This window comes from Corythoichthys intestinalis, chromosome 16, assembly GCF_030265065.1.
Source record: "Corythoichthys intestinalis isolate RoL2023-P3 chromosome 16, ASM3026506v1, whole genome shotgun sequence".
NCBI lineage: Eukaryota > Metazoa > Chordata > Actinopteri > Syngnathiformes > Syngnathidae > Corythoichthys > Corythoichthys intestinalis.
In genome coordinates, this window is record NC_080410.1 from 13,977,150 (window position 1) to 13,999,973 (window position 22,824).

At 39.6% G+C, this 22,824-nt stretch overlaps 1 protein-coding gene across 14 annotated transcripts in view; it reads right to left on the reverse strand.

Moving 5' to 3' along the window:
- The window catches only part of LOC130931667 (xaa-Pro aminopeptidase 3-like), a 97,250-nt gene that overhangs the window by 50,903 nt on the left and 23,523 nt on the right, over window positions 1–22,824 (reverse strand). For 5 of the 14 annotated variants that reach the window (XM_057860616.1, XM_057860612.1, XM_057860619.1 and 2 more), the window contains exons 1-8: window positions 14,864–16,647; window positions 9,244–9,839; window positions 6,566–6,745; window positions 3,599–3,887; window positions 3,230–3,343; window positions 2,817–3,059; window positions 2,158–2,257; window positions 1,927–2,052 (exon numbers count right to left, since the gene is read on the reverse strand). In XM_057860616.1, coding sequence (XP_057716599.1) covers window positions 1,927–2,052; window positions 2,158–2,257; window positions 2,817–3,059; window positions 3,230–3,343; window positions 3,599–3,887; window positions 6,566–6,745; window positions 9,244–9,839; window positions 14,864–14,957 — 1,742 coding nt within the window. In that variant the 5' untranslated portion in view covers window positions 14,958–16,647. Of the gene's footprint in view, window positions 1–1,926; window positions 2,053–2,157; window positions 2,258–2,816; window positions 3,060–3,229; window positions 3,344–3,598; window positions 3,888–6,565; window positions 6,746–9,243; window positions 9,840–14,863; window positions 16,708–22,824 lie in introns of those variants that run through there. The other 9 variants (XM_057860615.1, XM_057860614.1, XM_057860613.1 and 6 more) reach the window with 5 other exon arrangements.

The window sequence follows — 22,824 nt, forward strand, 5'->3', positions numbered from 1 at the left end:
ATCGTGAGGTACCAAGAGGTTCCCACTCCTAATGTCTACAGTAGTCAATGACAGCCAATGAGATAAAAAGAAAAAGGACTGAAAATGTTCTATGTCGTACATTCTCGTGGAATTAAAAAAAAAAAAAATCATATATTACCATAATTTTCAGACTATAAGTCGCTACATTTTTCTCTCCATTTGAACCGCGCATCTTTTAAAACAAAGTGACTTATTTTCTGGACAAACGGCACAATGCATCAAAATGATGCCACTTGGGGTGCATTCATAGTCTCCAACAACTAACGCAAGTGTTCCATTTGACAACACTCTCAAACACAAATGCGTCCTTACTTTTGAGTTAGCGCTCCAAAAACTCTATGTGAGAGGGCGATCTTTTGTAAAACTACAGACGAATCATTTATTTCGAACCATGGATTGTTGGACACCTTTTCTGCAAAGCTTGCCAGCACCGTCCAAAACTGGGGATTTTATAGATGACTAAGGTTCCATGTCCCGGTACAAAAGAACTATTTTTAAAAGATGGATATTAACTGTTTGTTACAACCATAAGATGCTACGCTAGCACTGATTAGACGTCAGAGGACATTATTGTCCACAAAGGCTCCGTCTGATGAGCGATTCCATTACAGAAGGGCAGTTTAAGGCTAGTCCTGGGTGTTTTGACAGATTTAAAGGGGATGGATAGCCATGGTGTGCTACAACAAAGCTGCTGTGCTAGCACTGATAGCCGTTAGCCGAGTTAAATAGCATACCATGGTGATTTTTAAGAGAACTTTTGTCTGCAGCAAGCATATAGATCAGGGTAAAATTGATTTTTTTTTATCTTCTTTGGAATTGTAGTGACTGAAAAAGTATGGGGAGATATTTGTCTCAAAAAATATTCTCACAAATACATCCGTGATTCACACGTTTTGTAGATCCACAAATATATCCAAGATTTTCACATGTATTTTCGAGATCCACAAATACTGTATATCCGTGGTTTTCACATGTTTTTGTTATCCACAACATATCATAACATATTCACGTTTTTTTTTATTTTTTTTTTTATGTTGTGCGTGAACTTATAAAGAATTATTGTTTGCAAAAATTTGAATTGCATTTGCAGCGGCCGCGTGCATTAATTTTTCCAGACAAACATAACAAGAAACGGTCAAATTTTTACACAAACAGTATTCACGATTCACACGGTTTTCAGATTCACAAAAACATCCGCGATTCTCACAAATACATTAGTGATTTTCATGTTCTTTTGAGATTAACAAATACATCCACGTTTTTCAAATCCACAAATACTTCCGCAAATTTCACGTTTTTTAATGATGATCGTGCAATTATCATGACTTGACATTTTTAAGTATTTGATTTTGCATGTGAATTGTTGGAGCTGTGCTTTTGAACAGCGAACACGCGCTTTTATTTTTTAAACAAACGTCACACGATGTTTGACCAAGGTTTTGTCACACACAACAAGCCGAGAATTTTCACGTGTCTCAAAAAATCTCCACCCCCACCTGATAGGTGGCAGTAATGAGCGCACATATGTGTGAATCGCAGATATATTTGTGAGAATATTTTTGAGACAAATCTCTCCTTAAAAAAAGTGTTCTAATTTTCAGTCTGCCTCAAAGAACATGAGTCGGGCTTGTGATGTGCGGCTCCCTCTACAGGCCACTGTATGTGTATGATACACTTAGCGTGTTGCTGTTAATTTGGTTAATAAATATATTTTTGAGCAATCAAATGTTACTGTGTAACCTATCTGTATAAAAATATCCCATATTAAGAAATGGACACATGTGGCTTATCGTCTGGTGCAGCGTATGGATTTTTAATTTTGAAAAATTTGGGCTGTGCTGCTTATAGTCAGGTACGTTCTATAGCGCGTAAACTATGGTATATATTAATGTTCAACAAACTTACAGTTTATGCACAAGGTGGTTACGCAGGTCTTGTGTGATGTCTTCATGCCAAGACTTCCTCATGGCTGCAGAAGGAGGAGCTGCAGTAGGTAGGGATCCCAGGCTCCCCACACCATCATTCATCAAACTGTTGTGACGGCCAGACGGGGATAGAAGAGAGATAGCATTTTTAGCATTAGCCGTCAGATTCAAGAAAAAGTAAACACATAACTTTGTTGTATGTCAGTCCTACCTTTGCGCATTCATACTGTTTTGCAACATAGCGTCTGGTAGCAGGGACGCCTGATGGTTAGGGGGCTGCACACCACCATTCACTCCCATTGAGTTTCCACCTGGGTGGAAAAATAAGTATTCCATTAAAATGAGTTCAGGTCTGGCGAGAACAGTAGTACTTTGAAATATAGATTAAATTAGTTCCATGATCAACAGACTTACAAGCTCTTAGAGATGCAAGCAGTCGCTTTACTAAAGCTGGATTATTCATGTGAGCTCATTTTTTGTATTTATGGTTCATATTACACATGCCCCTGGTGGCCAAGGCAAACACACCATAAACTGGTGACCTGTTAGAGCAGCTCCTTACATATTTATCTTTAATACTTAAAAAGAAATAGAAATATACTGTATAGACTTAAAATATATATTTGTCCTGTCAATTAACTACTTAAAGTGTATAATTGACTGTACCTCTTCTCATACACATAAGTGGGCATTACAGTACTTTAATTGTTTCATTAGTCCACTTTACTTGTGTGGTACGGTATCAAAGGACAAAAAGCACAAACATGAATCGAGCGACACTCCTAACTTGAAAAACTTGTACGTTCGGGCACTCATAAGTCAAAGTACCACTGCATATCAAAAATGTCCATAAAGAACACACAAACTAACCCATGACATTCAGATTCCTCATTCCAGGTTGCCCTTGCATCCCCTGGTTTTGCATGTTGGCCTGGGGTGGCTGCGGCTGCATCTGGTTGCCCTGGTAAGTAAGACCAAGCGCAGCATAGGCCCTCTCAATTGAGCTTGGGTCAATCTGATTTGGCGGGTTCAGATTTGGAGTAGTAGACTGTCCACCCGGTACTCCTGAACCTAAAGAGTTCACCAAACCAAGCCCTGCACTGCTGACAAGAGCTGTAGTAATGAGAAGATGAAAAGGAGGATATAGTTGGTGAAATTAGATCAACCAAAAAAATTAAATTATAAAATTCTGGGTGACATAATGTCATAGTTTTAGCACTAAGTTTTGTGTTTAAAAAAATGCACACACATCCCTTCATGTGAACAGCAAGAAGAACACTCACATTGCTGGTTCCTCTTGTCTCCAGCATTTTTCAAAGGCAGGCATACAGGACAATCATGTCGCGTGCAATTCTTCCAATGTGAGATGATCTGTCTTGATGAGGCACAATGCGCCACTGAGACAAAAAATAGAGACCATAACAAAAATGGGTTTAATGAAAAGCAAGAAAAAAATAATGACAGAGTGATCATTCAGGAACAAAACCAGAATTGGGTGGAGATAAAGTCTAAATGATCTGTTCAAGTGATATGCAAATGATTTTCAAGCCTTGAAGGTATTCAAACATAACAACAACCGGTCAGGTAAAATAGAGACTCATTGGTTACATTTAACACACTTAAAACTTCTGTTTGGTTTGCAACAAACTCACCCTGGCAAGATTTGCCAGCCTGGCAATGAGTCATGTGGTTAAGTACGTTCTTCATGGTCCGACAGTGAGGCAGGTTGCACTGCCTTACTTCCCCGTTAGCCTGCTCTCTTCTCTGGCACTTATGTGCGTGGAGCAAGAGAACCAGCTGCTGCTGAATAAGCTTACGCTTCTCCGGGTCTGCTGTAGGAGGCCCTGTGCAGGGACCTGCCCCTACAGCACCCAGTCCAACCTGAGCCGCTCCCACTGCTGCTGCTCCGCCAATTCCTGGAGGCTGCTGCTGCTGAGGTGTCTTGTGACAAGAGATAGAACATTGATTTTTAAATAAGTGACTCCTTTAAGAAGGGAAACGGACAAGTGCCTGATGTCATCATCATCCAAAAGATTTCACATTGGATTAACAAAATGTCCACTAGCAATGTCCCAGATCCGATCACGTGATTGGAAATCGGGCCAATCGAGCCATATTTCAGGGGATCTGAATCGGGTGAAAAGAATCGGGTTTTTCTTTTTTTTTTATTTTTTATTTTTTAATCATTTTAATTTTTTAAGGGCTAAAAAGAAACAAAATACAGTGGTACTTCTACATTCAAATATAATTTGGTTTGTAAGTCAAAATGGTCGTTTGTCAAGCGGGATTTTCCCATAAGAATACATTATAATTCCATTAATCCGATCCACAACCCGAAAACCTACACTAAATACTGCGGGACATTTACAAATAGCAATTACACATAGCAAAAAAAAATAATGTGACTAACAAGAGAGTTGCGGTAGAGTGGTAAGTTTTTACTTTTTTCATGTTGTTGTTGTTAGCTACGGCGGACAGTAGCTGTGTTGAGTTGCGCAAGTTCTGAAATAAATGATTAAAAACCTGATGACGTTGGCAACTTCCGTGCTGAGGTTACAATTATTACAATAAATCGAGCATATCTTCATATGTTGGGACAACGAAAGGTTTGGATGTCGTTGCGATTGTATGTCGAGGTACCACTGTATATCAATGGATGGATGGATGGATGCATGGATGGATGGATAAATAAAGTTGTTTTTTTGTATCGGATCAGGACTCTGTATCAGCAGATAAAAATCAGGTGACTTGGAACCGGGTGGGCCTGTCGCGAAAACAAATTTTAGAATACATACCGGTACACAAATGTTTCCTTATTTTGTAAATCTGAACTTTAATTCTACGGTGCGTCTATGGCCAATGAACATCTGTGAAAACTTCTGGAGTCTCGTATGCAATCAACATGCGCGTGTGCCAATTGCACGCAGAACAAGCGCACACAAGTGTATGTACGCATGCACAAGGCGAAAAATTACAGCCAGGAATATTACCGCCCTCATTTTTATTTACCGTGCCATAATTTGACTTATTGCATATTGTGACAGGCTTACAACTGAGTGCAAAAATATGCGATTGGGGAATCCCTAATTTCTACCTTCTCATTTAGTAGACAAAGGCTGGAACTTACACTCCCTATCCACACTTAAAAATTGATCGTTTTGTCATGTAATTTCTTCACCCTGATTAAGCCCCCGCCCCCACACCACACACACACAAACACACCCTAACTACAAATGATTAAATCAAATCATATCCTCTTTAGTTAAAGACCTGTATATAATCCATCACCAGATCCTGACAATGTAATTAAATTTACCCCGTTTCCTACCCGCACATCATCTTTCTCATGATACTTTTCAGCTCTAATCAAATATTCTGAGTAATTTTTGAGTTTGCATCTATCCTAGTTGAATTTGAGCGAGAGTTGTAACACTAAAATGATCAACAGTTAAACTCAGGGTTGACAAACATGAGCAGACAAACAGTGGCATTCACAATTTTGATAATTTATCAAGTGCGTACTCTGTCAAACATGCGTGCCTTGTAACTTCAGGCTGGGAAAAGGAGTATTTGACAAGAATCCAACTCAGGACCTTATTCAGGGTTCCTACAGGTATCAGCAAAACACATTTAATGCAACGTTAACTAATTTAATGCCCACGCCCAACTGCAGATAGTTTCACACACACAAATAAGTTGAGTTGTCCGATAATTTTTTAAACCAAAATCCGATATCCCGAAATTGTCCAAAAATCAGATGCCAATATTTGCGGTAGCGGATTTAACATATTATGGCTAATTGTATCTTGATGCCCCACTGGATACTTTAATAATGATAAATGTAACAACTTCAAGGTTTTTCCAATTAACATCTGTGAAAAATAAAGAGAAAAACTTCAACTGAAGTTATGGGAAAACTGCCTATATTGCACCAGTATATTGTTGAAATCAAAATAGTGCAAACATCAGTTTTTTGGATCAAGCACAAGAGCCAAGAAGGCACTGTTGTATCACATACGGTTCACAAAGTGCTTCTGGCTCAAAGTAACAACAAAGGCACACAGTGAATGAGGTACCTAACGAGTTTACAATTCATTATCTTTTCAATCATTTGCTGTCCATTTAATGTTTGCACTATGAATGCTAATGGTCTGCTCATATAAGAAATTCCAAGCATCTTAGTTTACAGACATCTAATGGTCAATAAGCAAAGCTGCTGTGTTAAAGTGTGACCAGCCCTCGAACAAAGGCAGAAGGCTTCTACATTCACTTTGAAGGCAACATGCATATTGGGCCAAAACCGATAATGAAAAACCGATGTTAATATTATCCGATCTCATATTAAAATGCTTTTAGTGGTCGTCATTATCGGCTACCTGATAATATCACTCAACTTTTTTTTTAACCATCAGGTTTACATAATTGTGAATGCCTTGAACATTTAGTTTAATGCTTTTTAATGCTTTGTTAGGTCTGAATTTTGCCAAAATCCACATGATGACTTTTAATGCTTTTTAATGACCAGCGTAAACCCTGTTATTACTGTTAGGCCATAGTGCTGACCTCTGGATCAAGATACTACAGTAGATAGAAAATCTATTTTAAAAGTCTTGTCTTACCATTCCAGGAATGCCTTGACTCGCTGGCACCTTCTTGTCCATGTTAAACTGGCTGGCCATATTGTTGGGCATTCCAGCCTTATTCTGGAGTTGTGGGCTCAGCCCTGCTCCAGGCATCCCAGGGCCAGCAGACTGACCATAGGGACCACCATAGGGGCCCGCATTGGCAATCATATTCATCTGTGGGATGGTAGGAGAACACAAAGATATTGGAAAGATGGAAAAGAGGGGAATGGTATTGAGCCAAAACATAATTCCGTGAACTACAAAATGCAATTGGTAAAGAAATGGTTTCTTTAATGTTTTAATGACAATGGTGACTTGTTTTGCCATGATGGATTAGAAAATTAGTGTGAGGTTTTGACAGTTTAAATCAGACATGTCCAAAGTCCGGCCTGGGGGCCAAATGCGGCCCTTGGTCAAATTTCATCCGGCCCCCAGCCTCTGTCATAAAATCAATAATGTCTGGCCCGCACACAGACTTAATGAATTGGTCAGCAGTACTGCTACCAGCATATGAAGTAGCTTACACACTAAATGCTGCTCCTCATTTACCCACTAAAAGGTAGCAGCACTCTAAGCAACATTACCCCGTGTGACCCTTTATTCCCAATTTTCTAAAATGGCGAAAATCAACACAAAAAAGAAAGCTGACTGCGATGGCCGACGCGTCAACGATAGGTGGAAACTGGACTACTTCTTTACTGAAATACGCAACAACTGTGCCTGCCTCATTTGCAAAGGGACAGTCGCTGTTTTTAAAGAGTTCAATGTGAGGCGATATTACCAAACAAGACACGCTGACATTTAAGACAAGATTACTGTGAAGATACGTAGCGAGAAATTCAAGCAACTTTAAGCTAGTTTAATTTTACAGCAGCAGTATTTTACAAGAGCCCGAGAGTCGAAAGAGAACGTCACAAAGGGTAGTTGCGAGATTGTGGAAATTATTAATAAAAAAATAAAATAAAATAAAGCAAATGTGACACACCGAATGGCTTGCTAAAATTTGCTTAAATATATAGTTTTACGTAGAGGACGTCAGCCAAGGTCGGCCCCCCACATTTTTACCGTACCAAATCTGGCCCCCTTTGCAAAAAGTTTGGACACCCCTGGTTTAAATCAAAGAACATTTTAAGTGGCTAGGTACAAGCCAAATGTCAATGGAAGCCAATGGAGATGTTTTTGGCGGCCCGTCAATGGAGATTTTAGTGTAGGTGCGAGTTGAAAGTCAAGAAGAGTGAATGTTGTGTGTGTTATTTAGTGACAAAGAGAATTGAAGTAGCAATGTCAATGTGTTATCCTAAATGTTCCATTGGAAATGCATGGGGCCTTTTTTGTTAAAAAAACAAAGGTTTTTTTGGGTGAGGCTGTGAACTTTTGGACAACAACCCTGTGTTGTGAAAATTTTGGGCACATTTTGAAGTTGGAACACTGTGAATCGGGTGTAAAATGTGGGAAGACATACAGTAGGTGCCAAAATTATTGTGACCAAAAAAATGGGGCAACAACATATGTGGGGGGGCTTTGAGCTTGTCGAAGCATTCTCACAATACATTATAGATACAGCACATCATGACAAATTAATTTTCATTTTTAAATAGAAGCATCCAAATACTACTGCATTTGGGTAATAGATTTTTTTCAGTATTTTGACCACCAACACATCATCAACCAACATGAGGTTGCTGGGGGGCTTGTTTGGTACAATGAAATTGCTGAGGAAAAAAACCCCAAACTTTTCTGGTGAAGATGCAAACAATTGTTTTATCTGTTCCATAGTGTGTTATTTAAAAAGCAAGGAGGTTAACCAGCCAATAGTGGTAAAGCAGAGTGTTTAACAAAACCACATCCCCGCTGTAGCAGACATTCGCAACTATGGCAGTTCTATTTGAAAATCATAAGTGTGAGAATATTGTTTTAAAAGGAAACCATTCCAATGACTATAGACAATGTTTGAATAAATAAAACTGAATACGCAATGATTATCAAATCTTTTTCATCCAATAGTCAATTGAACACACTACAAAGTAAAGATATTTCATACTCAAAGTGATGATAGTTGATGTTTTGTTGCTCCAATTCTGAGTTTGATGCCTAAAAATTGTTTTAAAAAAACAAACATAAAAAAGCAGTGAAAGGGCAATGTTTACCACTATTACTCAACTTTTCAAATCTTTTGTTTCTCCCGTTTCAACTTTTGGGACTAGATGCAGGTACCATATTGAGTATGAGAATAGGATAAAAAATAAATAAAAAAATTAAAAAATAATCAAATAACGTTTGAAGATTAAATATTTTTGTACAGTATTAAATTTAATATCTATTGAAAATGATGTAAAATTCATTGTATTCTGTGTTAAACAGCATCCCCACTTCATTATAATTATGATTAGTATCTATAAAATCGGGATAGTGGTCCCCTAATCCAAATTATTTTCAGTATTTTAAATATTTAAAATTCAGATCTTTTTCAAAGTTTTTTTTTTTTTTTTGCAGCAATCCCTTATATGACATAAAAAGGCAGTGGACTGCAAACAATCGAAATAAAAAGAAACTCAACTATGTATTATGATCTTGTGAGATCAATATTTGCTTTTCAACAGTGAGACATTGCATTTGAGTTAAGTGACAATCACGAGTCATCTACAGTACTAGTACAGCACGAATGCGTTTACCTTGTTCAGTGCTCCTGGCTGCTGTGGTCGGATCCCTGGCTGGCCACTGGACCCCATTTGCTGACCACCCTGCTGTTGCTGTAGTGTTTCGGCTAAAAGATTACTGTTGTTACCCATGCCGGCACTGCCAGGGTAACCCATTCTTGATGAGCCGTTCATCACATGACCCGCCATCAAGCCTTGCTGTTGCTGTCCGTTGCTGCCCCTCTGGGCACCCAACATGGCAGTGGCCCGATTCAACGATGCCACCCCTCCAACCATCCCAACCTGCTGCATTAGACCAGGTTGCTGCTGTTGGGCCTGGGGGGGCATTCCTTGAGGTGTGCCAGGGGAGATGTTGACAGCTCCTAACATGCCCATGGAAGCCCCAGGTCCCGTACTGTTGGAAGTAGGGCCACCCTGCTGTGATGGTGCACTAGTCCGTAGAAGTTCAGACAACTGTTTGTGTTTTGCTGCAGCATCCTGGCCTCCCATACCAATCCCTCCAAGACTGGTATGGAGTTGGTTGATGTCCCCACCATTGGTCAGCCCTAGATCTGAGGAGCTGATTAGCTCATCCGGTAGGTCGTGCTCAAGGTCAAAGAGCGAGCCAAAATCTAAAAGCAACAAAGTTACAATTTAGTAGCCAGTAAAATACAAAAGTGGGTTCAAAATCAGTTTCAAATGTTGAAGTTTAACAGAAATTTCACAGTTTGTTCATAGTTTGATTCACTTTGGATTCATAATCTAGTATGCAGTTTTTTTCTAGTCATTCAATGATTTTGATCATCAAATTATTGGTATATTTTATGTTTTTATTGGTGGATCATGTAACTACTGAATGTACTTTTGAAGCTACATGAAAAAACTTTTACATGAAGAATAAATGCCTACAATGCGAGCAAACGTCAAAAACGAGGCGGAGTTGACATTTCCAGCTCACCGTGTCATTTTATTTGGGGTTCATGTATGTAGAATGTGTTTCCTGCTAAAAAAAAATTACCAAAATTGCACATTTTCAAACCCTTTAATGTTAAGATATTATAAGCCTTTTTGTTTACGAAACACATTCTTAACACAATTGAACAAATCATACAGAATTTTTATGAGAATTATGATCCATCAAATCACTGTGTATAACCAATACTATAATAATTCTAATCCGCCCACTTAAGCCTAACCTGAATTTTAACTCATTTTCTGCCATTGACAACGATAGACATCCAAATCATTTAAACTGGGAGGACTTGCTGTGAATGCTCATTTTTTTAGAGCCAATAGCGGCGCTAGACGTCCAATTCATTTTGACTGTGATGGGCGAATAAACAAATTTCATTCACCCCTCTTAGTCCAAATGAATTGGACGTCTAGCGCCGTCAATGGCAGCAAATGAGTTAATGGGTCAAAGTACAACATTTTGGGGCGGACAAAGTAAATATTAACATTTCAACTAACTTTTCCTATATTACAAATAAATATTTTAAAAGATCCTTTGTGCATTATTATCACTAACTGACACATGACAAAATTTAACTTATTGGCTGCCACTGTCAGTGAGAGATGTCCAATCCATCTTGACTGGGGCAATCGTTTTACCATTGCCAGCCCTCCAGTCAAATTGGACTGAGCGTCTATTGATGTCAATTGCAGTGAAAGACTATTACTCAATGCAAGGGCTTAGGTTTGGTCTCAACCTTGGTAGGGACAGCATAACCTGTATGCACACTTTTTGCTGGGTGAATGGGGGTGAGGGGTAGATTTCTGATGAATATGAACCTAATTAATTGATAGGCTAAATGATCAATGCAAATTCGGATCTGTATTGACTTATGCTAACTTTCATATATTGGTTCAGGTGATACACCATTCGATTCAAACCTTTGTTTTCAAAAACATCTGGAAAATTTCCAGAATAAATGTCTGGATTTCATTAGCAAATGTAAATAGCAATATTTTAACTTAACTTCAATTATATCAACATACACAATAAATACAAACTTGTTTATTACCTCTATTCCAGGAATGCCAAAAATAAACATTTGTCTTATGACCACTCAACATTTGTTGAAATAAATTAAATAGAACTGAAAATACTTCTTAGTAAGGGTATAACAAAAATAAAAATAAAGCCTTCCTTCAGGCATAACACTACTGCTTTTGTCCACAAGCACAGCCAAACTCAACAACAAAAAAAACTTTTAACCTCGATTATGATGAAAGTATGATTATCTGAAAAATGTCTGTATAGGCTGCAAATAAAATTATTTTAAAATAAAATAATGTAGAAAATGAATAAATACATTTTAAATAAATGCAAGTCATCAGCCAATCACACGTACGTTTGAGGGAAAAAAATGGACCAGCACATTCGGCAGGTGAAAAGAGGTAAATCTAAGTCAGGAAAATAATTAACTTCATAACGGTAGGGTCAATTCTATCCTTACAAGATATGGGAAGACAACCTCAATGACCTATATGTATAATGCAAATAGGGTTGCTTAAAAGTTGGTGGAGACAATTTGAGCATCCTGAAATGTTGGTAGTGTTATGTCCCTACCGTCCCTATGCGAACCTACGCCCTTGCCGGATATCGACAGGAAGTAACCCGGAAAAGCCCCAAAATCTACAAGAAGTGACCAACAAACAGGAAGTTACCCAGGAATGCCCTGAAAGCAACAGGAACTTATCCAAAATATACAAGAAGTGACCCGTAAGTGTCATAAAATTAAAAAAGATGTGACCAAAAACCAAGGGTGTAGGTTTGGTCTCAACATTGGTAGGGACGATATAACACCATAACCTGCATGTACACTTTTTGCTGGGGACGGGACATTAATAAGACCAAAATGATTGGGTGAACGGGGCCACATTTCTCATGAATATGAACCTAATTAATTGACAGGCTAAATGATCAATGCAAAATAAATCTGTATCGACTGATAATAACTTTTATGTGCACTGGTTCCGGTGATACACTGTTCGATTCAAACCTTTGTTTTTGAAATTATTACAGAAACAGTTTGAAAACTTCCAGAATAAATGTCTGTTTTTTATTTGCAAATATAAAAATAATGAAAATAATTCACTTAATAATGGTAGGGTTAATTCCATCCTTACAACACACGGGAAGACAATCTAAATTCCCTATATAACTGAACTCGTTATATAATGCCAATAAGGTTGCTTAAAAGCTGGTGGGGACAATTTTAGCATCCTGAAAAGTTGGTAGTGTTATGTCCCTAACGTCCCTGTGCAAACCTACGGCCTTGCCAAAAACTCATTGACCACCATTGAAAACGATAGACATCCAATTTGCACCCATGAAGAAGAGCAAACGCACACACTGAAAGAAACAAGTCATGGAGATGAGTGACTGAGAGGGCAAAGATATATATAAAATGTTTTGTACTGTTTATTATGCGTTTTCAATTGTGGTTGAATACTTGGAGAGACTTTATTGATTGTTTTTTTACAATGTGCGGACGCTAATAGATACATGCTAACCGTTTGTGTAGATTGTTATTGCTGAATCAGCAACTAGTTATAACCGCAAATTTGAATTGCTGTTGTTGAAGGTGAAACTGATTTGTATCTTTTTTTATTTTAGTGTCATTCATCAAATGTTGATATCATGAGCAGCTGAAAAAAGTCAGCAAACCACACTGACATCTGACGTCGTCATTTCAGTGCTTAGTTTGCTGTCTAGCAGGGACTTGGCTCCAACATCTTGACGAGGACAGTACAATGACGTATAATACATGTTTTTAGATAGTTATTTGGAAATTGAGGTGGTATCTTAAGGTACTTAAAGGGATAATTCCGACCTACTTGGGAATTTGGGTTACGTTGCCAGCATAGGAACAGAACTGATTCGTAACCCGGGGATTACATGTACTCTCCATTTACCTTTGGTTAAAGCAGCATCTTGTTTTGTCAACTTTCACTCAGAGGCATAAATCAGACTTCAAATTTGAGAGAAAAAAAGAGGTGCTGATGATCATAATTATCGATATCGACTGATAAGAAAATCTTTATCATGATAACAATTTTTGTCATATCGCCCAGGGCTAATCCAATTCATTTAAACTAGAAGGACTGGCTATGAATGCTCATATTTCAGTGTCATTGACGGCATTAGACGTCCAATTCATTTTGACTGAGGAGGGGCTAATGAACATTGGCAGCCAATGGTTTAACAAAGAACTGACCTGAAATGCCCTGAAATTAATAGGGAGGGACTGAAACTCTACAGGAAGCGCCCATTGGGTGAGCGAAACATCTCCGAAAGAATTTCTCCAAAAACTGCATTTTATAGTCTATTTACAATATTTTCATGGTTCAATGAGATAAAATATTGACTTATCTTGCCATACTCATATATAGAATAGAAATAATGAATTTATGTAATTAGCAAAGGATTGTAAAAATGCATTGAGGCTGCTTAGATGTGGAATATCACAAATTCACGACAACAGAGCATTGTAGGTTAAAATAAACTCAGAGAATGGGTCCTATCTAATGAATTTTTGAAACACTTGTGCTCTACTACTGTTGTCCCCGCCTCCCCCAAAGTAGCCTGTACTTCTCTAGTTTTAAGATGAACAGTCAAACCGCAGTTTATAGTCTCTTTGCTCCTTTTTTCTTCAGAATGTCTCATCGCACAGTTAAATTAAGAGGAAAACCAAGTGGTTTACAAAAGTGGGCATCGATTATTTGTGAAGCAGCGGAGCATTGTCAGTGCTCGGGCAGACAATGGACGGAGCAGCAGAGGGGCATTGTCGATAAAACAAAAGTGAAAACCACTTGGCCTTAAGACCTAAGAGGAGACATTTTCAAGTGCTCGTTGATTCCTTTAGAACTAGTACCGTATTTTAAAAAAACGTCAGCGGACGATGTTTCCTGTCGGATTTCTACGCTTTACACAACTTCAATCAAGTGTCGAACAATGGTTAGCTGCTTTACGACAATTGTTCACTAATCCAGTCTATGTTCGCTGCTCACAACACTTTGAGCTCATTCAGCATACGATCACATATCTTCCTCAAAACACAACCAACTGTGATTGACGCTAAGGAAATTGTGATCGAATCGGTTCGCCGATGCGTTTAGCTCTCTGGCTAACCAATGCAGATGAGCCGGTGGCTGCCGTAGTTTTTTTTTTTTTTCCTTCAAGCTAGCCCATTCTTGTAGCGTCACTTTCTCTCAAAGGATATTTAAAAAGTCTTTCAGCGCTCTTTCCTAAGCGAAAGCGACATTCACCGTACACACGATAACCCCCGTCTGTTTTGTTCACTTTAATAGTAGAAAGTGAACTTTATCGGCGAGTGGAGTGAATCGACTCTCCCATTGTTTGGAGGAGGATCTTTTGAGTCGCTAGCTTAGTTAGCGCACAGATGCTAACGCTCCAAAACATCACTCGGAGAAAGTTGCTCGTGCCGCCAATTCTTCTTTAAGTTGGCTTTCTAGAAACACATTTTAACCCCAAAACGACGAATGAACATCGGACAAGTTGTTAAAGCACGTTAGCGTCAGACCAATTCGTGCAAGTAGGCAGGGATTGCAAAATGAGTAACTAACACGCACACTCCCAAGTTATGTCCCCGTAAACAAAATGGATACGAAATTATAGTAATATACATACCGTTTCCATCACTTGCAGACACAGAGAGAGCTGGAGAGGCCAGCTTTGGCCTCTTGGCTGAAGGCGGGCCGGAGTCCAGGACATTATCGGCCATATTTTTAGGACAAATTTAGAAATGAAAAAAAGTTTTAGATCCACGGAGGGCAAATGTTTTTCCTTATTTGCGCCTTCAAGTCCGAATTTCTTTTGATCGTCCCCCCACCGCTCGGGGAACGGGAGGGGAGAAGACGGCTATGTTGAAGTGTTCCACGGCTTTCCGTCTCGGTTTAGTCCTGTGTGCGGAGATCAGCCCCCCTCCCCTGGCGGAGAGTTTGTTTCTTCACAGATTTGAACAGAAGGAGGTGGGAAGGTGGAGTCGACGTGCGGCCCGCTGACAACCTCATGTAGCCTCGGCTGCGACACAACAATTGTCCCACGATCCGTCCTCCGTCGCTTGCTCGCTCTTATCCGCCATAGCCGGCGGAGAAATCCGGTAGATCGGGCCTGAAACGCTCCGGTGTGGAGTCCGGTGGGAATCAACTCCTGCGGCCGGTGCTTTTCTCATGCGACGCTACGAGAATCAGCTGGACGTACATCGCCACAGAGGTCCAAATCCCAAAAGGCAATCAACTGGTGGAGGGAGAATTGGACAAGAACGTAGACGAACCTCTGCTCTGAAAAGACTAAAATTGTTATCCGTGTGCTCATCTACGCACTTGAGTGCTAAGCTCAAGCAAGGCACTGGGTCCGCGAGAACGGGCTCATATTGCACATCTGCTGATCGCAACCCCTCGGCGCGATCGTGCCTCTTGCAGCATGCAGGCGAGGTAGCGACACCAGAGAAAGTTGTTTAAAAATCACAAACGATTCCGAAGTAGACTTTATTCGTAGCTATAGCACAATTCCGGAGAGCAAACCGAGGTGCTAATTGCCAACCAGCGGCCAGTCAGATTGATCCAATTAGCCGAGTTTGATTTTTACGCACGATCACTTATCTCGCGCTCCAAGATGAGCATCTTCACGTCAAAACGCTTGAGAGCAAAATTGCCACTCACTTCTCTCGGTGATGTCTTTGCTTGTCCACCAGAAGATGAAGAGAGATTTTTTTTTTAAATAATCTGACAAACAGTGACTCGCTGAGAAAATTATGGCTATTTCACAAGCAGAAAGGTCCACATCTGCCCATGAATGAAAATAATAGGGGCTTATAACCCCTCGTTGACTCTTTGTGATGGAGAATGCTCCCCCTTCGCGAAGATCCTGAATATTTGTCCTCTCTTTAAACCTGTTCTTTCCACCTCTCCCTCCTGCCCGGCAGCAATTTATTTATATAATTGTCTATGTGGGCTCTTTCCTTCCTCAGCGACGCACGCATTCTTGTTTTTCATGTTTATCTTGCACCTTTTTTCCCGTAAATTCCCTCGCACGTTTATGATATGTAGCAGTCTTCCGCGTCTCGGCGAAACACCCCCTTCCGTGGATTTTTTTTTTCCCGGAGTATTTCCTTCCTTCTCGTTTATGAATGTATATATATCACCGACTCCCGCTAGCTCGCCACAGCCGCCTTTTCTTTCCCGGTGACGTCTTTTTTCCTCTTAGAACACGGACGGGATTTGGCTAGGTTGAATTCCAGCCGGCGGTTCTCGGAGCGGCTGTCTCTGGTCGCCGGAGTCACTCCTTCCTTCGGTTATCTCCTCCGCTCGGACGGTCAGTCCGCACAAACAAAATGGCGGCTTGTTGTTTCTACTCCTCTGATGCGGGGGGAGGGATGGAGGTACGGCAACATTAGGCGTGAAGGGGAGGATGGTGGGAGGAAGTCTTCGGATGTGTTCGGAAATCTCCGGAAACGTTCGATCGACGCTCATCTGTCAAGGGACGGTGGCGTTTTAAAGTTATACACAAGCAGCAAAAAAATGGACGTGTTGAACACTTTTGGTGATTTAAAACAAATTTGAATTCATAAAGACCTGGCGTCCACACTCGTGGACAACTCAATGTGGGTCATGTCGGCAACAATCTAAAGGAAATTTCAATGAATCAAAACAAATACCAGTGGTGGATTGCAACGAAGTAAAAGTAGTTCCATAGACCTCATAATATATATTATGAAGTCAAGGGCGTAGGTTTGCATAGGGACGGTAGGGACATGACACTATCAACTTTTCAGGATGCTCAAATTGTCACCACTAACTATTAAGCAACCTTATTTGCATTATATAAGGGTTTCGGTTATAATGGTAATTTAGATTTTCTCCCCATACGTTGTAAGGATTGAATTGACCCTACCATTATTAAGTGAATTATTTTTATTATGTCCACTTACATTTACCTCTATTCACTGCTGAGTGTGCCAGTCAGTTTTCCCCTCAAATGCACTTTTGATTGGCTGATGATTTGACACGCCCCTCCCATACACACACGCCCTCACAGCCCCATGCTGCCTCCTCCACCCCCTTCGAAGAGGAGGGATATTAGAGGGTTTTTTTGGCCAGCAGCTGCAACCACTGTAAGTACTGTACAAAAGACGTCAATGTTGTGGAGGTGGGAAACACACCACTAATTTCGCTACCGAAAGTCCGACCTGTATCAGCGTTAGCACAACATTATACTGTGTGAATTTGCTAACCTGCAAAACCTGAGTAGGAAGCTGCTTAGAGAGAAGTGTCCTCTTGTGTTTTCTACTTTTAATGTTAAACTGTGGGAAATGTAGTGAACCAAGGATTAGCCATTTCTCCCAATTTTCATTTTTATATTATTCATAGTTTTTTCAGTTATATTTAATTTATACATTTATATACTGTATATATGTTACATTAATTTCTCAACAATGTTGATTGGTTTTAAGACAAATGTTTATTTTTAATGTTTAAGTTTGTATTTATTGTGTATTTTAATATAATTTGAGTTATGTTCAGATATTGAAATATAATTTTGCTAATTAAATCCAACATTTATTCTGGAAGTTTTCATACTTTCTTTAGTAGTTTTTGAAAACAAAGGTTTGAATCAAACTGTGTATTACCTGACCCAATACATATGAAAGTATAAGTCAATACAGATGTATTTCGCATTGATCATTTAGCCTATCAATTCATTAGGTTCATATTCATGAGAAATTCACCCTATCACCCAATCTGTTTGGTTTTATTAATGTCCCGTCCCCAATAAAATTTTTACATGCAGGTTATGCTGTTACATCGTCCCTATCAATGTTGAGACCAAACCTACACCCTTGTATGAAGTCTATGGTAGTTCATTACTGTACTTAAGTACATTTTTGTGTATCTGTACTTTACATTACTACAAATATGAAGTGGTACTTTATACTTTTACTTCACTACATTTTACAGCACGTACAGTGGGGCAAATAAGTATTTAGTCAACCACTAATTGTGCAAATTCTCCCACTTGAAAATATTAGAGGCCTGTAATTGTCAACATGGGTAAACATTGGGAAAAAAAAAATGAAAATCACATTGTTTGATTTTCAAAGAAATTATTTGCAAATCATGGTGGAAAATAAGTATTTGGCCAATACCAAAAGTTCATCTCAATACTTTGTTATGTACCCTTTGTTGGCAATAACGGAGGCCAAACGTTATCTGTAACTCTTAACAAGCTTTTCACACACTGTTGCTGGTATATTGGCCCATTCCTCCATGCAGATCTCCTCTAGAGCAGTGATGTTTTGGGGCTGTCGTTGGGCAACACGGATTTTCAACTCCCGCCACAGATTTTCTATAAGGTTGAGATCTGGAGACTGGCTCGGCCAATTCCAGGACCTTGAAATACTTCTTACGAACCCACTCCTTTGTTGCCCTGGCTGTGTGTTTGGGATCACTATCATGCTGAAAGACCCAGCCACGTCTCATCGTCAATGCCCTTGCTGATGGAAGGAGATTTTCACTCGAAATCTCTCGATACATGGCCCCATTCATTCTTTCCTTTACACAGATCAGTCGTCCTGGTCCCTTTGCAGAAAAACAGCCCCAAAGCATGATGTTTCCACCCCCATGCTTCACAGTGGGTATGGTGTTCTTCAGATGCAATTCAGTATGCTTTCTCCTCCAAAAACGAGAACCTGTGTTTCTACCAAAAAGTTCTGTTTTGGTTTCATCTGACAATAACACATTCTCCCAGTCCTCTGCTGGATCATCCAAATGCTCTCTAGCGAACCGCAGACGGGCCTGGACGTGTACTTTCTTCAGCAGGGGGACACGTCTGGCAGTGCAGGATTTGAGTCCCTGGCGGCGCATTGTGTTACTGATACTAGCCTTTGTTACTGTGGTCCCAGCTCTCTGTAGGTCATTCACTAGGTCCCCCGTGTGGTTCTGGGATTTTTGCTCATCGTTCTTGTTATCATTTTGACGCCACCGGGAAATCTTGCATGGAGCCCCAGATCGAGGGAGATTATCAGTGGTCTTGTATGTTTTCCATTTTCTAATAATTACTCCCACAGTTGATTTCTTTACATCAAGCGTTTTACCTATTGCAAATTCAGTCTTCCCAGGCTGGTGCAGGTCTACAATTTTATCTCTGGTGTCCTTCGACAGCTCTTTGGTCTTGGCCATAGTGGAGTTTGGAGTGTGACTGACTGAGGTTGTGGACAGGTGTCTTTTATACCGATAATGAGTTAAAACTGGTGCCATTAATACAGGTAACGAGTGGAGCCTCATTAGACCTCGTTAGAAGAAGAAAGACCTCTTTGACAGCCACAAATCTTGCTTGTTTGTAGGTGACCAAATACTTATTTTCCACTCTAATTTGGAAATAAATTCTTTAAAATCAAAAAATGTGATTTTCTGTTTTTTTCCCCCACATTCAGTCTCTCATGGTTGAGGTTTACCCATGTTGACAATTACAGGCTTCTCTAATTTTTTCAAGTAGGAGAACTTGCACAGTTGGTGGTTGACTAAATATTTGTTTGCCCCACTGTAGCTGTACTTTTTACTACACTACGTTTCAAATTGCCGCCTGTGTTACACGTTACTTTTGTTTTCTTTTCACGTTCTGAATTAGGCATGTGTCGGTATGAGATTCCGACAGTACGATATCCGTAACTCATTCACTCCCAGCCATTTTCACCGGTGCAACCCTCTTCGCTCCCAGCCGTTTGACTGGATTTTGACTGATTTTGCAAGGCCCACAGAAAATTCTGTTCTATTGCTATATAAACATGGAACCCACCAAAAGAAAGATTAGACTCTTTTCTTTGAGCAGGAAAAAAGTAAGTTCATATATTTTTCCATTCTTTAGAAATCAGCATTAGAAAATAGCTTAGTTTGAGCAATTTTCCAATTTCTGATGAAAAAACAGAGAAATTGAGCTTTTTGTGAAAGCATACATTTCAAACATAACTGACTTTAACAGTTTTTTTTTTGGCTTTAGTTACATCCCAAACATCTGAGTAATGTTTTCCTTTTACAAAATAACATACACATACAAATAGAGCTTTTGATAGCAAAGTAACAATTTATTTACACATAACTAACTGAGAGATGATGCTATTGTGGCCGCGACAGCCGGGTAAACTTTTTCCTCATCGCCGCCCGTCTCATAAAGATGGATTTTTTTTTTCTCTGCAGGGTCTGCTCGGTGAGCAGCATGGACTCAATGATATCGTCCACTGCACTGGTGGTCCCGGTCGTTGTGCTCGGTCGTCCAATGCCTGGTATCCCGGGCGTCCTCTAGGTTGTTTTGCTCGGTCGTCCGCCGCCTGGCATCCTGGACGCCATTCGTTCATCTTCCGCCGGCGCCCCGGCCGTGCGGCCCAGCCATCCGTTGCCATTGAATCGGGGTGCGGGTCTTACCAAATGCGCTACTGCCCTCCAGTGGCCACTTTTATTACTTTAAAATGGATTTTCAGTTTTGAGCTTTGGAGCTAAATTGAATCAGAACCCAGAGATGTCTCTTGTAAAATAAAAAAAAACGTAGAAGACATATTTATACGTCTTTGGGAGCAAATGAGTTACCAGGGTATTGCAATTACAGCTCTTAAATGTATTACTTTGAGATATCTGGGTTAAAAAAATCCCTTGAACAGGATTTTTATTTTTCAAAACATATTAGCAAATTGGAACATAAGTATAATGTTAAATTAAATAAAAAAAAAGATAACTGAAATACTCTAAATAAAATTAAAATAAATGCAGTAATTTAGGTGAGTGTAAACCCACTGCCACAGCTCAAAATTATTACCGTCAGAACAAAAATAATTGAATTATTTTCCATAAAAAGCAGGTGTGTATTACTCTTATCATGTTTACATTATACAAACACTCTTTCTCTTAATGTTTTCGTTTTAATAAAATTTGTAAAGTTTTCAATCAAAATAAAGTAGTAGCTCGCCATTGTTGAGCAGTGATGTCACACGGGCTCCCTGACGTTCTTCCACAGTGTATAACTACGTAAGGTAGTGATTGTAATACATCACATGGTGTCAGTGGCGAGTTTTAAATTACTTAGAAATCAAGCCATTAATGTAAAAACACAAACAAACAAACAAAAAACACTGCAGTATAGAATACAGGGACTAAACCAGCGTTAAGGTGTTCCAAGCAGATCAGTATGGGTGGCTGTGGTGGGAACCAATCTACGATCCAAGTTTTTCGAGTCAGCTTGTCGAGTATCGAGTCATTGCCTCTCAAGTTCATTGTCGAGTTATTTCCTCACGAATCGAGTCTCGGACGTTCCCAGCTAAAGAGTCTGCGTTTTTATTCTTCAAGTCCGATTCGAGTTGTGAGTCATCAAATTTGAGACTCAAGTCGAGTCGAGTCAGAGTTCGTGTGACTCGAGTTCAATTTTCTGGTACATACACCCAAAAAAAACAAACAAAAGTACTTATTTAGGAATGTAGTATTGGAATGTTGTTCTTTCCCCATCTGAGTTTCACCTTGCGTATATTAAACTTATATATATTTAGCCTGTTGAGTCTAAGCAGAAGTTTCACATTCAACCACTTTGCTGCCAGTTCTCAACTTTATCATTAAATCACATACACTGCTGGCTAAAAGTATTGGCACCCCTGCAATTCTGTCAGATAATGCGCAATTTCTCCCAGAAAAATTGCAATTGCAAATGCTTTGGTGGTAATATCCTCATCAATTTTGCTTGCAATAAAAAAACAAAAAAAAAAAAAAAAAGAGAATGGAATAAAAAAATTAAATCTTTATCATTTTACATAAAATTCCAAAAATGAGCCAGACAAAAGTATTGGCACCCTTTGAAAAATCATGTGATGTTTCTCTAATTTGTGTAATTAAGAGCATCTGTTACTTACCTGTGGCACATAACAGGTGGTGGCAATAACTAAATCAAACTTGCAGCCAGTTAAAATGGATTAAAGTTGACTCAACCTCAGTCCTGTGTCCAGCATGGACAATCTCAAGGCTACAAGTCCAACTGCAAAGACCTGAATGTTCCTGCGTCTACTGTGTGCAGTGTCATCAACAAATGTAAAGCCCATGGCACTGTGGCTAACCTCCCTAGATGTGGACGGAAATGAAAAATTGACGAGAAATTTCAACGAAAGATTGTGCGGATGGTGGATAAAGGAACTCGACTAACAAACCAGTTCAAGCTGTCCTTTAGTCCAAGGGTACAACAGTGTCAGCCCGTACTATCCGTTGGCGTCTGAATGAAAAGGGACTCTATCATAGGATACCCAGGAAGAACCCACTTCTGACCCAGAAACATAAAAAAGCCAGGCTGGAGTTTGCCAAAACTTGCCTGAGAAAGCCAAAAACGTTTTGGAAGAATGTTCTCTGGTCAGATGGGACAAAAGTAGAGCTTTTTGGAACAGGTATCTACATAGAGTTTACAGGACAAAAAACAGGCCTTCAAAGAAAAGAACACTGTCCCCGGGCCGGACTTTGGTCATGTCTGATTTAGACAGACAATGTTGAGTGGTCTTAAGACAAAAGTTTATCTTTTTGCATTCCTGGACAGTTAAGAGATTATTAACAAGTTTTTATTTATTGTGT